Here is a 13,783-nt window from a genome sequence, read left to right on the forward strand (position 1 = left end):
ACAACTTTGGGAGCACCTTTGCCAGAAGGAGTTCTCAAAGGATGGACAATAAATGCTGGTCTTGCCAGTTTGGTTTAGTTTAGAGATACAGCGCAGAAACATGCCCTTCGGCCCACCGAGTCCGCCCGACCAGCGATCCCAGCGCATTAACACTATTCTACACACACTAGGGACAATTGACATTTATACCAAGCCAATTAACCAACAAACCTGTACGTCGTTGGAGTGTGGAAGGAAACCCAAGATCTCAGAAAAAAAAACACACGCAAACGGGTAGAACGTACAAACTCCGTACAGGTCTCAGGCGCTGCAAGCACTGTAAGGCAGCAACTCTATCGCTGCGCCACCATGCCACCCTGTGACATCTATGTGGTGAAAACTGAACTAAAAAAAAGATATTTACCATCCTAAACTAATTGATGGAAGAATTAGTCAGTTTTTCAGAATTTCTTTCACCCAGTGGTTGGTGGATTGATGATTTTGCCCCAGCATTTATCGTGTCAAGCAAGTGTGGGTGGTTGGATTAAACTGGACTGCACGTTGGGGCCTTCTGTGTTATAAATGTAATTGATTCCTTGACTAATGGAATAAACTGGTTATCTTAACACTACCAACATTCCTCCCAGGATTACGTGCAAGAGCTCCGCAGCCAGCTATCCACACTTGGTGTGAATGAATACGGAGTGCAGATGGCCGTATCCACATTGGACGGTGCACACAAGGTGAGGGCTGGAATGGCAGGTGGAACCAGGAATCTAGCGCCTGCTCAAGAGCCAGAAGTCAAGATTGAAACCTTGAGACAGATCGTGTTGGACGTAGGTGAGATGATGAATTGTGCGGAAGTGATGGCCTTGTTAATTGAGTAACAAAGCTCAAGGGATGCGTGGATAGTGAGTTGCACAGCTGAGTGCTTGGTAAAGTGGAACTGAGTCAACGGCGATGGGTTGGCCCCGAATATGAATGGATTGTGGAGGTTTGGGATAGCTGATAGCTTCTATTAGAAAGTAATGTGACATATTTATTTCGTTATTTACCAATTCGAGATAGTTATTCTAATTGTACAGGGTGTTAGTAAGGCCACACCTGGAGTACTGTGCACTGTTTCAGTCTCCTTCCCAAAGGATAGAGTAGCATTAGGGGCGGCACTGTGGTGCTGTGGTAGAGATGCTGTCTTACAACGCTAGAGAACCAGGTTCGATCCTGACTACGGGTGCTGTCTGTACGGAGTTTGGGTGCTCTGATTTCCTCCCACAATCCAGACGTACTGGTTTGTAGGTTAAATGGCTAAATTGTTCCTAGTGTGTAGGATAGTGTTAGTGTACGGGGTGATCGCTGGTCAATGTGGACTTAGTGGGCTGCAGGGCTTGTTTCCACGCTCTCTAAAGCCTAAAGTAATTGGAGGCAGTCTAAAGGAAATTCACCGAGCTAATAGATGGGATCCAGGGATTTCCCTATCAAGAGAGAGGAAACAATTTGGAAGTGAATTATTTGTATTTAAAAAGAACGAGAGGTTATCTGATGGAAAAATAAGATCTTAAGGGGGCTTGACAGGGTAGAGAAGTTTCCACTAGTGGGAGAGTCGCAAGCAAAGGGACATAGTTGCAAGATTAGTCGCCGTTCGTTTAAAACTGAGCTATGTAGAAGTTTCTTCTTGCAGATGGTAGTGAGTAGATGGTGGTGATCTGTGGACTTCTCTACCACAGAAGTTTATGGAGTCTGGCTCAGCAGTAGTACTTAAATTGGATGTAGATAAACCTTTGAAGATTTGAGGCATCTGAGGGCTATGGAAAATGAGGAGGCCAGCATAGATCAACCATGATTGCTTTAAAAGGCAGACAAGTCGTATCTGGAGAGTGTAAGGCAGTGGGATTAGTTTCTGAGGACAGTGTGAAGTAGTCGGAGTGATCCACAGTAATGACAAGAGTGTGGCTCTGCATGATTTGTTTTGTATTTATACTCCCCCATGGGAAGGTAATGGGACTGCCATTAGTTTGAATTTGAGATAGGTTTTTTTTTTCTTCGATTCCTTGATCCCTCATATAAGCACACCAGTTATAATCTCTGCAACTACTTCTTGTGAGAATGAATTCTACTTTCTCATCTGTGTCTGGGCAAAGACCTTTCTCCTGAACTCCCTATTGAATTTATTGATATCTAGATCAGAGTGAAGACTATTTTTGATATGCCTCCACAAATGTTCTTATACCCAACTTTTTCATGAGTTTGGAGATCTCTCTCTATGAGGTCATTCCCTCAGCTTTTCCATGTCTCTGTGTCTGCCAGCATTGGGAAGCTTGGAGCTCCAAAACAAACACTAGGGAAGTTCCAACTCCCAAACTGATGGAGACTTGCTGAGGTTTTAGATCTGTACTACCTCTGTTCTCCTCAAGAAAGGACAGCCAACCCTGCTTTCCCCTAGATTATGTGATGAGACCACAACCCAGCAGGTTAGAGGTCTCAGTTTCACCGGAGAGGAACAGTTTTGAGGAGAAGATGTAAAGGTAATTTTTACATTTTGTTTTCGGAATTGTTTTTTTATGAACAGATTTACTACTGTGATTAATTTTAAGTAATCTTTCAAAGTTTCTGAAGTCGGAGGTATTTCTCTTAACAGTTTTGGCAGCTGACTAGGTCGGCTAATTCTTGGCTGCTTCCAAAATATTCTTTGCCGTGGGCAAGGATCTTTTACACCCACCCCCACCTCTAGTATCGCTCACGAGATAACATTCATGGCCAAAAGGCCCCACACAGCTCAGGAATCCATCAACCTGGCTGGTGGTGGCTTCCGTAAGGACGTTGTTGCTGGAAGCTCTGCCAGAGGTTAGTGTGGACTAGCGAGTCGGTCAGTGTGACAAGTTTCTTCCCTGCCAGGAAATTATGGGCCAATTGTTTATAAATTTATGCATTTCTTAGTATGTAAAAAAAAAAAAATGTCTGAAGCAGAATTTGACTTGTGATTTTATTTTGCACAGAGAGATCTTTCCCCACTCACTGTTCCCTGATGGGTAGGAGTGCAGAAGCTAAAGAAGGACAAGCAAAGCTTTTCCGTATCCTCTCTGCATATGCTGAATATAATCCTCAAATAGGCTACTGTCAAGGTAAGGTGAAGACAATGTCATTGCTTGCTTTTACCCTACACTTTTTGATGCAAGGAAGAGATCTCAGGCAGTTCAAATACAGTTGCCCTACTATCATTGGGAACAGTGCAAAAAATTATTTTGCGATCATTAACAGAAAACCAGTGCTTTTTATCTCTTTCCTATGCTTCTTAGTTGGACATCAAAACCTCTATTTCAAAAAAAATGGATGTGAGTGTAAAACATTTCTCTGATTATTATCTTTTTGCTGTTTCTGGGGTAAACTTGCTGCCTTCCACTTGCTAACCATTTTACTTCACTGCCCATTCCTATACTGACCCTTCTGCCTTAAAGGGCCTGTCCCACTAGCCGATTTTTTTCGGCAACTGTCGGCATCATTGACTGAGGTATCAGGTCACTGACAAAGTCACGGCGTGACGTATTGACGCATGTTTTTTCCTCAAGTGTCGCAACATTTTTTTTGTCGCTGCTGGATTTTGAAATGTTCAAATCTTTCGGCGAACCTGATACGTTAGTCAATGACTCCGGTAGTTGCTGAAAAAAATCGCTGCGGGACAGGCCCTTTAGCCTCCTCCATTAACAGAGCGAGGCTGCATGTAAATTGTAGGAACAGCACCTCATGTTCCACTTGGGTGGCTTACAACTCAACAATGTTGATATTGAATTCTTCAATTTCATGTAATAGCTCCCATCCCCGCACACCACCACCCTAATGTGGCACATCTCTCTCCTCACCTCCCCCCACCAGTCACCCTGCTCTCTTCCCCTCCTCCGCCCTTCTTTTTTGTCCGTCTTACATTTCCCTTTTATCACTAGCCTCATTCCCTTCCACCCATATCTCTTCCTCCACCTTTACATAGAAACATAGAAAATAGGTGCAGGAGGAGGCCATTTGGCCCTTCGAGCCAGCACTGCCATTCATTGTTATCATGGCTGATCTTCTCCAATCAATAACCAGTGCCTACATTCTCCCCATATCCCTTGATTCCACTACCCCTAGAGCTCTATTTAACTCTCTCTTAAATCCATCCAGCGATTTGGCCTCCACTGCCCTCTGTGGCAGGGAATTCCACAAATTCTCTTGGTGAAAAAGTTTTTTCTCACCTCAGTCTTAGGTTTACATTTCACTCATTCTCTTCACTCCTTATCTGACATTCTTTTGTCTCCTTTTCACCTCGAGCCTTTGTTACTATCTCCACCCATCTGCCAATCATCACCCCTCTCACCTCTATCCTCATTTCACTTTCCAGGCTTTGTTCCATTCCCACCTCTTTTTTCCAGCTTTCCTCGAAAATAGTCGAAAGAAGGGTTCAAACCTGAAAAGTCATCCATCTGTCCATTTGCTCCACAGATGCTGCCTGACCCATTGAATTCCTCCAGTACTTCATGTTTTTCTTAAGATTCTACAATCTGTAGTTACTTGTGTCTCCATTTTGCTGCCTCATTTCCTCCAGTAAACCAGTGACTACACTTCTGAAATATTTTATATTAACTGTAAGATGCTTTGGAAGTTATAGAATGCATGGTCTATATATAGGCAGGCTTTTCCTTTTATTCAATTGCAAAAAATATATGGAAATGGCAGATACTAGAGGACATAGCTTTAGGGTGAGAGAGGGAAATTTTTAAAGGAGATTTTTGAGGTTTTTACTCAGAGGGTGGTAAATACCTGGAAAGTTTTGTGTTTCACACCACAACCTTTCAAACGTGTGAATTTGTGGCTATTACAGATCTAATTGTTTAGTTTAATTTAAAGATACTGCATGGAAACAGGCCCTTTGACCCACCGAGTCTCTGTGACTATTGATCGCCCATCCACACTGGTTCTCCCACTTTGTGGCCAATTAACCTATAAACCCGCACATCTTGGGATATGGAAGGAAACCAACGCAGTCACAGGGAGATAGACACAAAAAGCTGGAGTAACTCAGCGGGTCAGGCAGCATCTCTGGAAAAAGGAATAGGTGACGTTTTGGGTAGAGACCCTTCTTCAGTCACAGGGAGAATGTGCAAACTCCACACAGGCAGTACCCAAGGTCAGGATCAAACCCAGGTCTCTGGCACTGCGAGCAGCAGCACGATTTAATTGCTTTAATTTATGCAAGTTGTGCATTATCACAACGAATATTTAATACCATCACAGTTCCTCTTTGACATCAAACCTAGTTTGGCTGAGAGAGTTCGACTGAAGGCATTTAACCTCGTAGTTGAGTGTGTTAAACGTGGTGGACACCAGGGGGCACTTGTGTTCCGGCTAATGAAATTGTTCCCTTGGTCTTGCATGTAACCTGCATATGTTGTATATGGTCAAAGTGGAGATTAATGGGCTTTCACTTTGCAGATAATTGTTTATTTTTTCAGCATAGAAGTTTCAAAATGAAGTTATTAAGTTATTTTTAATTAATGTCATATGGATTTACACCTACTCTTGTGTCTTTTAGGTTATAAGAGTAGAATGTAAGCAGGTTGTGAGTTCCTCCATCCTTATTGAAAATGAGGAGATTCACGGTCAAACTTTGCAGGAAGGGACTGCAGATGCTGGTTTACCCCAAAGATAGACACGAAATGCAGGAGTAACTCAACGGGTCAGGCAGCACCTCTGGAGAAAAGGAATAGGTGATGTTTCACAAGTTATAGGAGTAGAATTAAGCCATTTGGCCCATGGCGTCTACGCCATTCAATCACGGCTGATCTCTGCCTCCTAATCCCTTCCTGCCTTCTCCCCATATCCCTTGACACCCGTTCTACTCAAGAATTTGTCTATCTCTGCCTTAAAAATATCCACTGACTTGGAAATGAGTTCTACAGATTAACTACCCTCTGACTAAAGAAGTTCCTCCTTTCTAAAAGAGTGCCCTTTAATTATGAGGCTATGACCTCTGGTCCTACCAGCGGAAACATCCTTTCCACATCCACTTTATCTATGCCTTTCATTATTCTGTAAGTTTCAATGAGGTCCCACCTTAACCTTCTCAACTCAAGCGCTCATCATATGCTAACCCACGCATTCCTGGAATCATCGGAAGGGTCTCGACCGAAAAGTTACCCATTCCTTTTCTCCAGAGATGCTGCCTGACCCGCTGAGTTACACCAGCAATTTGTGTCCATCTTCACTGTCAAAGGTTCATGTACATGGGAAAGTTAAGCACAATCTCATTTTGGGAGGAAAGAATGGAGGAGTGCCAATGAGATGGAGCAGGGGACAGAGTACAATTGCAGGACTGTTGCCTTGATAGTCAACTCTATTGCTCACAGTTTTGCCCCCTTATCTAAAAAGGATTGAAGGCAGTCCAAAGGAAATTTACCTGGCTAATTAGAGCTGGGATTAGAGTGTTGTCCTATTTAAAAAAAGGCTAAATTGGTTACATTTATATTTCTTCAAACACATAAGATCTTAAGGGGACTTGTCAGGATCAATGTTGAGAAGCTTTCAACAGTGGGAGAGTCTCAGCAAAGATGCATAATTACAAGAAAAGGGCCCGGTCATTTAAAACTGAGGGGCATAGATACATGTGCTCATAGAATCGTGCAGCAGAGAAATGGGTGCCCCAACCCACCTTATCCCTGCCTATCTTGATATCTTTCTATGCTAGTCTCAATGGGATTGTTTCTATATGTTTTTTTTAATTGTGAATAAAGTTTATTTTTGAAATTTTTTTAAATGTATTAAGCCGATAAGCTGAGTGAGCAGCCAAATCACAACGGCCAAAACCTAATGGGAAACATCAGCAGTTCCACGTGGAATTGTTGGCATTTGCTCTCGTTATGGAGGTCACTGTTGGTGCATAAACTTGCTGAATTCCTCAACACATATACTCTGCTTCGTAGCTTACAACCCAACAGTGTAAACTTTGAATTCTCCAATTTCAAATAAAACCCTCCCACCACCAACACTTTGGTGCACATACATTTCTCCAACACCCACGGTCACCCTGCCTTTTATCTTTTATTTTGTACAACCATTACCATTCCCGAGTCGCCCGTTTCCCTTTTATCTCCTCTCTGTCTCCTCCCACTGTCCCTTTCCAACTACATCTCCCATCCAGCTTTACATTTCACTCCTCTTCCTCTCCCCTTATCTTACACACATTTGTCTCCTTTTCATCTCCGGCCTTTGTTGTTTAGTCCACCCATCTGCCAATAACCCTCCCACCTATATCTACCCATCACTCGCCAGGTTTTGACTCACACCCACCTCTCTGTTCTTGCTCCTTCCCCTTACTCCACTCAGCCTGAAGATAGATCCCAAACCAAAACATCGTCTGTCCATTCCCCTCCACAGATGCTTCCTGATCCGTTGAGTTCATCCAGTACTTTGTGTTTTTCCCCAACATCTCTGGCTGAGAAACCTCAATTGTGGCAAGTTAGATCTTAAAGTTGCGATTGTACCTGCCTCAACTACTTCCTCCAACAACTCGCTCCATACACCTACCATCCTTTGCATGAAAAAGTTACCCTTTGGGTTCCTACTAAATCTTCCCCCGCTCACCTTAAACCTATGTCCTCTGATTCTTGATCCCCCTAATCTGGGCAAGAGACTTTGTGCGTCTACCCGATCTATTGCTCTCATGATTTTGTACACGTCTATAAGATCAGAGTTCTTCAAACAGTTGATTTATTTTCTTCAGGGTGTTTAGTATATGCCCATCATTTGGACCTCAATCTCTGATTGTAAAGTATCAGTGGGATACTGTAATTGGATGACAGGAATTAGAGCGATTTTCATTTTGAAGTGGTGATGTTCCCTAACGTCCAATAGATTGACTCCTCTCCATTGTTAAAGCAAGAGACTGCAGATGGAATCTTGAGCCAAAAACAAACTGCTGGAGTATCTCAGCAAGCCAGGCAGCATCTATGGAGGGAAATGGTCAGTCTAAAGAAAGGTTTTGATCCAAAGCATAACCTGCCATTTTTCCTCCCACACATGCTGTCTCATCTGCTGAGTTTCTCCAGCAGGTTGCTCTTTGCACTCCTGGTAAACTTGCTGGAGATGGGCTGCAGATTGTACTGAGGAAGATTGAGAAGATGGTTGAGTTAACAATGTGTCAGTGTGCATTGGGATTTGGACCTTGGAGGAACCATTAGTTAGAAGCATGCAGCAAAAATAGAATATAACCATTTAGATTCAGATTCGTTTATCGTCATATCGATACAATGAAATTCCCTGTTCGGGTGAGTACACATCACACTTGATAATGGTGGATAAAATAATAATTACTACAACGAATGCAAAACATCAGAATGGTGCAAAGATCCATGGTTTACAAGCCGTGCAGGCATAACGTAAATTCAACCTTGTGTTGCTCCCAATTGAGAAGGAGATGGTGGCACCCTATTATTATTAAATTAGTTATTCATTAGCAGTGCATGCAATTTATTTTAATGACATTTTTCAATCAACTTATCTGTAACTTCTTTTTGCTAGGAATGTCATACATAGCAGCCATGCTCCTAATGAACATGCAGGAGCAGGATGCCTTCTGGGCTTTGGTTGTCCTACTAGAAAAACCCAAGTACCTGGCAGGATTTTACGAGCATTCTCTGGATACGTATGTTTCTTGGCAGTGAATTAAGAGAGTGTTTGTACGCGCGTGTGTTTTTGTGCATTTTTACCTGTCGGTCTACTACTCTGCCTGTGCCTGACTTGCATTTCCCACATGCCTTACATAGCATACGGAAATGCTTTGCAGCCATTATGCCAACTTAGAAGCGGAGCTATTGTTGTAATGCAGGAACATGCAGGAGTCATTCGGTGCACAGCAAACTTTCACATACAACAATCAGACAGTGAGCAGATCATCTTTTCACTATTATAACAATGTTTTCTTGACAACATTGGCTGAAAAACCAAGCAGAACTGTTTACTTGAGACAGGGCCAGATAAATCTTTACCTCATGGAACAGATCAAGTTCTCAGGTTGTCAGTGATGCCATTAACCTTATACCATTGAGTAAAAAGAATGGTCCCTCCATGCACTTATTAAAGTTTAGAGTTAGTTGTTGCCCAAGCTATTGAACTAAAAAGAGAACTTTAGGCGTCCCATAGGCTGTTGGTAATGTTGTAGGTTGGAGTTTCATTATGTGGAAGAAGGTAAATATAAATACTGAAAGCAATAAAACAAATGCTTTTTTTAATGCCTTTAATTTTGTCTCAATCATTTTACCCAATAATTGAAACTTTGTTTATTAAAGTCTCAGAAGTAATATACAATATTAAAATGCATAGACTTGTATTAATGTTATATTGTTCAATATTACCGTAAGAATACTTAAAATAAAGAATGAAATTATGTTAATAGAACGTGGAGCTTTTAAGCTTGAGTTAAGAATCCCACTAGATGATTTTCTAACACAGCATTTTTATGGTATACTTAATAAAGAAAATGCATTCCATGAAAATACAAAGTGCTGGAGGAACTCAGTGGGTCAGGCAGCATCTGTGGAGGGAAATGGTCAGGCAGTGTTTTGGATCAGGACCTTTCTTCAAGAGGGGAGAAAGTTAGTAGAAAGAGGAGCTCTCCCCTCTACTTAAGTCCTGAATAAGGGTGACGACCCGAAACTATGCCTGTCCTATCCTCTCCACAGATGCCACCCAACCCACTGTGTTCCACCAAAATGTTGTGTTTTGCTCAAGATTCTTATATCTGTAGTTTTTGTGCATCTACAATCCATATTAAGCTGAGAAAAATGACGGTAATCGGGTTAAATGTTTTATCCCGGAAATCTACAAATAGGTATCAGTAATGGTAGCCATAAAACTGGATTATCATTATGTAAAATTGTTTTAGTAATATACCTTTAGTTAACAAAATTTAGTCTTTAACTGGTCCAGTCATTTATGGGACTCCAATTTCTTACACCCATCTTTGAATTTTAAGTGCACTTGGTTGCATCAAGTTGTTAGTGGTGTTTTAAAAAGAGATACTCTCACATTTTCAGTACAACAAGGAATGGGCTGTAAATGCGTGCTTTCAATGTTCAAATCCCAAGAATAAATTAAAATGAAAAATATCCTTTTCAAAGCCTAGGGTGTTTGGCCACTTTTCGATCATTCATCAGGGGGAAATGCTCCACAATGTAATTAAATGTGCTTCTTTGAGACACAGATCGCATAATTTAATGGAGTGGTCACTTGGCTTGGAGAAGTAGCTTGACCCAGATCTACAGAAACTAGAGAGACACAAGAAAGCTGCAGCTCCTGGAATCTTAAGCAAAACACAAAGTGCTGGAGGAACTCAGCAGTCAGACTGCATCTAGAGAGGGAAAGGACCGGCAACGTTTCTGGTCAAGATTTTGAAGAAGGGCCCTGATTTGAAACGTCGTCTGTCCATTGTCACAGTGACCTGCTGAGTTCCAGTGCTCTATTGAAGCTAATAACCTTTGTGTGCAGAGTTTCTTTCTCATGGCCCTGGCATTCGAAGCAAAACTCTGAAAAATCCCTGTAGTACATTATTATTGTTTTTCTGCAAGTTTTTTTTTTTAAAGGTGCATTTGGGATGGGATGTCAAACAGCACTTTCAGGTTTCTGGTCTGATGAATGCAAAAGATCTCATTGCAAATAGTGAGGGAGTTTCCGAGAGTTACGAAAACAAATCAGTCAAAGTGATGTTTCACCCTGGTGACTCTGGGTTCTTGCTCATCCTTGCTTCCCAGCTTTGTTCATGGAAACATATAAAATAGGTGCAGGAGTAGGCCATTCAGCCCTTCGAGCCTGCACCGCCATTCGATATGATCATGGCTGATCATCCAACTCAGTATCCTATCCCTGCCTTCTCTCCATACCCCCTGATCCCTTTAGCCACAAGGGCCACATCTAACTCCCTCTTAAATATAGCCAATGAACTGGCCTCAACTACCTTCTGTGGCACAGAATTCCACAGATTCACCACTCTCTGTGTAAAAAATGATTTTCTCATCTCGGTCCTAAAAGACTTTCCTCTTATCCTTAAACTGTGACCCCTAGTTCTGGACTTCCCCAACGTCGGGAATAATCTTACTGCATCTAGCCTGTCCAACCCCTTAAGAATTTTGTAAGTTTCTGTAAGATCCCCCCTCAATCTGCTGAATTCTAGCGTGTACAAGCCGAGTCTATCCGGTCTTTCTTCATATGAAAGTCCTGCCATCCCAGGAATCAGTCTGGTGAATCTTCTCTGTACTCCCTCTATGGCAAGAATGTCTTTCCTCAGATTAGGAGACCAAAACTGTACGCAATACTCAAGGTGTGTTCTCACCAAGACCCTGTACAACTGCAGTAGAACCTCCCTGCTTTTATACTCAAATCCTTTTGCTATGAATGCTAACATACCATTTGCTTTATTCACTGCCTGCTGCACCTGCATTCCTACTTTCAATGACTGGTGTACCATGACACCCAGGTCTCGTTGCATCTCCCCTTTTCCTAATCGGCCACCATTCAGATAATAGTTTACTTCCCTGTTTTTGCCACCAAAGTGGATAACCTCACATTTATCCACATTATACTGCATCTGCCATGCATTTGCCCACTCACCCAACCCATCCAAGTCACCTTGCAGCCTCCTAGCATCCTCCTCACAGCTAACACTGCCCCCCAGCTTTGTGTTATCCGCAAACCTGGAGATGTGGCATTCAATTCCCTCATCCAGATCATTAATATATATTGTAAATAGCTGGGGTCCCAGCACTGAGCCTTGCGGTACCCCACTAGTCACTGCCTGCCATTCTGAAAAGGACCCGTTTACTCCTACTCTTTGCTTCCTGTCTGCCAGCCAGTTCTCTATGCACATCAATACTGAACCCTCAATACCATGTGCTTTAAGTTTGTATACTAATCTCTTATGTGGGACCTTGCCGAAAGCCTTCTGAAAGTCCAGATATAACACATCCACTGGTTCTCCCTTATCCACTCTACTAGTTACATCCTCGAAAAATTCTATAATATTTGTCAGACATGATTTACCTTTCATAAATCCATGCTGACTTTGTCCAATGAATGAATTTCTTGCTCTTAGTATCTATGGTGGATCCTCATCCTATAACCTGCTTAAACTGTTTCAGGGCATGATTTAATTAATAAATTTCACTTTTTTAACTTTAGTACATTTTGTAATAAAACTGACCTTTTAAAATTGGCGAGCCTAAAAGTTAAAATTCAGGTAGTAAAGTTATGAAAATGTAGTTAACTTTTTAGAGTTGCTGATATGTTGCCGTCACAAAAAAAGCACTGGTTTGATGTCAGTTTTTGTTTGATAATTGTACCTGGGTGAAGCCCCTCGGGATGTTTTGCTATGCTAAATGTTCTCTTTAAATGCAAGTTGGTGTGCTCTTAAATCTCTCTGTCTTGCTGTTTCATGTGCACATTGAAATATAACTGTTCACTTTGCAGAATCCAAAGGCATGCCAAAATCTTTCAACAGCTGCTGAAACATCGAATGCCCTGTCTCTGGCAACATATGGTAACATTACTTTGATAAACATAGTTTTCATTGCAACCAACTTTCGCTCAAATAGTTCACCTTGCATAACTTTCTTGAGCACTGATATACCTTCACATGGAAATAGTCTGTAATTTTGGGGAATCTATGGAATCTCTCATGGGCTAAATGCCTATTTGCTGTGCTATTCCATGTTTCCCCACCTCCTCTGACGGCACATGACCTTGTATTGGCTGTGTGGTGCAGTGGTGCAGCAAATAGAGCTGCAGCCTCACTGCGCTAGACACCCGGGTTCGATTTCTACTCTCTTCTGTGGGAGAAAATGCTTCCCAACATCATCATCATGAGAAACGTTATTCCAATTTCACAGTTATGCTATGCTCATTCTGGACAAGCCAGAGAAAATAGTTCCTCTCCATTCGGAAAAATCAATTCTTCAACAAGATTTTCCATTCCCCTTCTATTCTCAAGGAAGGCAAGTGTAATCTGTAAAATATATCCTTGTAATGTAACCTCTTTACTGTTCTAGGCAGCACATGCCTCTATTTCTGGAATGATTACAAATGTGAAACAATCACTGCCAATCCAAAAATTAATTGAGGGTAAATATCTTTACCCAGAAATTGGTGAGAATTGGAACTTGTTCCCATAGGAATCAAGTAGTAAAGATGGAGAGGGAATGAAAAGAAGGCCACATTTAGATAGTGAGATGCAAAGGGGGAAGGGGAGGGGAGGTGCTGGTGGGGATGGACTAACTTCTGGTGTAGGGATTTTGAACTGTACTTCATTGCAGCATACTACTTGTGGAATTTTGCTACATGGAAGCGCAAACTCCTGTGGTAATTCTCAAATGTACCTTTGTGCCAGGATTGGGGCCATTATTAACTGACATATTCTGTTAAAATTCTGGCAGGAGAACCTGAAAGTGGCTCCATTATTGTTCATCACCACTTGGTTTCTGACTCTTTTCACATCATTGCCCTGCTGGGACACGGTGTTGGCCATCTGGGACTTGATCATTCTGTACGGTAAGTGCAACACCGTAGTGTGACAAAACTTATTTGAAAAACTCATTGTTGGCGGGCAAAGGCACAGACTGGCTCATTTTAGATGTTCAATCTTCCATGCTTCGCAGTTGTGCTTCATCTATAAAACCCCTGTATGGTGCAGCACAGAAGAAGTGCGGTGCTTGTGTGGGTTTTCTGAGTGGGCTATCTAATGTCCCACTTCTTGAAAATTAGTTTTCCACACTTTCGCTTTTCAGATGTTTAT

The 13,783-nt window shown here is 42.0% G+C and overlaps 1 protein-coding gene across 7 annotated transcripts in view; it reads left to right on the top strand.

Moving 5' to 3' along the window:
• The window catches only part of si:ch211-266k8.4 (carabin), an 89,055-nt gene that overhangs the window by 19,111 nt on the left and 56,161 nt on the right, over positions 1 to 13,783 (top strand). For all 7 annotated transcript variants that reach the window (XM_055649314.1, XM_055649316.1, XM_055649320.1 and 4 more), the window contains 5 exons: positions 627 to 819; positions 2,973 to 3,098; positions 8,524 to 8,647; positions 12,463 to 12,532; positions 13,425 to 13,539. In XM_055649314.1, coding sequence (XP_055505289.1) covers positions 627 to 819; positions 2,973 to 3,098; positions 8,524 to 8,647; positions 12,463 to 12,532; positions 13,425 to 13,539 — 628 coding nt within the window. The remainder of the gene's footprint in view (positions 1 to 626; positions 820 to 2,972; positions 3,099 to 8,523; positions 8,648 to 12,462; positions 12,533 to 13,424; positions 13,540 to 13,783) is intronic.

This window comes from Leucoraja erinacea, chromosome 18 (assembly GCF_028641065.1).
Source record: "Leucoraja erinacea ecotype New England chromosome 18, Leri_hhj_1, whole genome shotgun sequence".
Classification (NCBI taxonomy): domain Eukaryota; kingdom Metazoa; phylum Chordata; class Chondrichthyes; order Rajiformes; family Rajidae; genus Leucoraja; species Leucoraja erinaceus.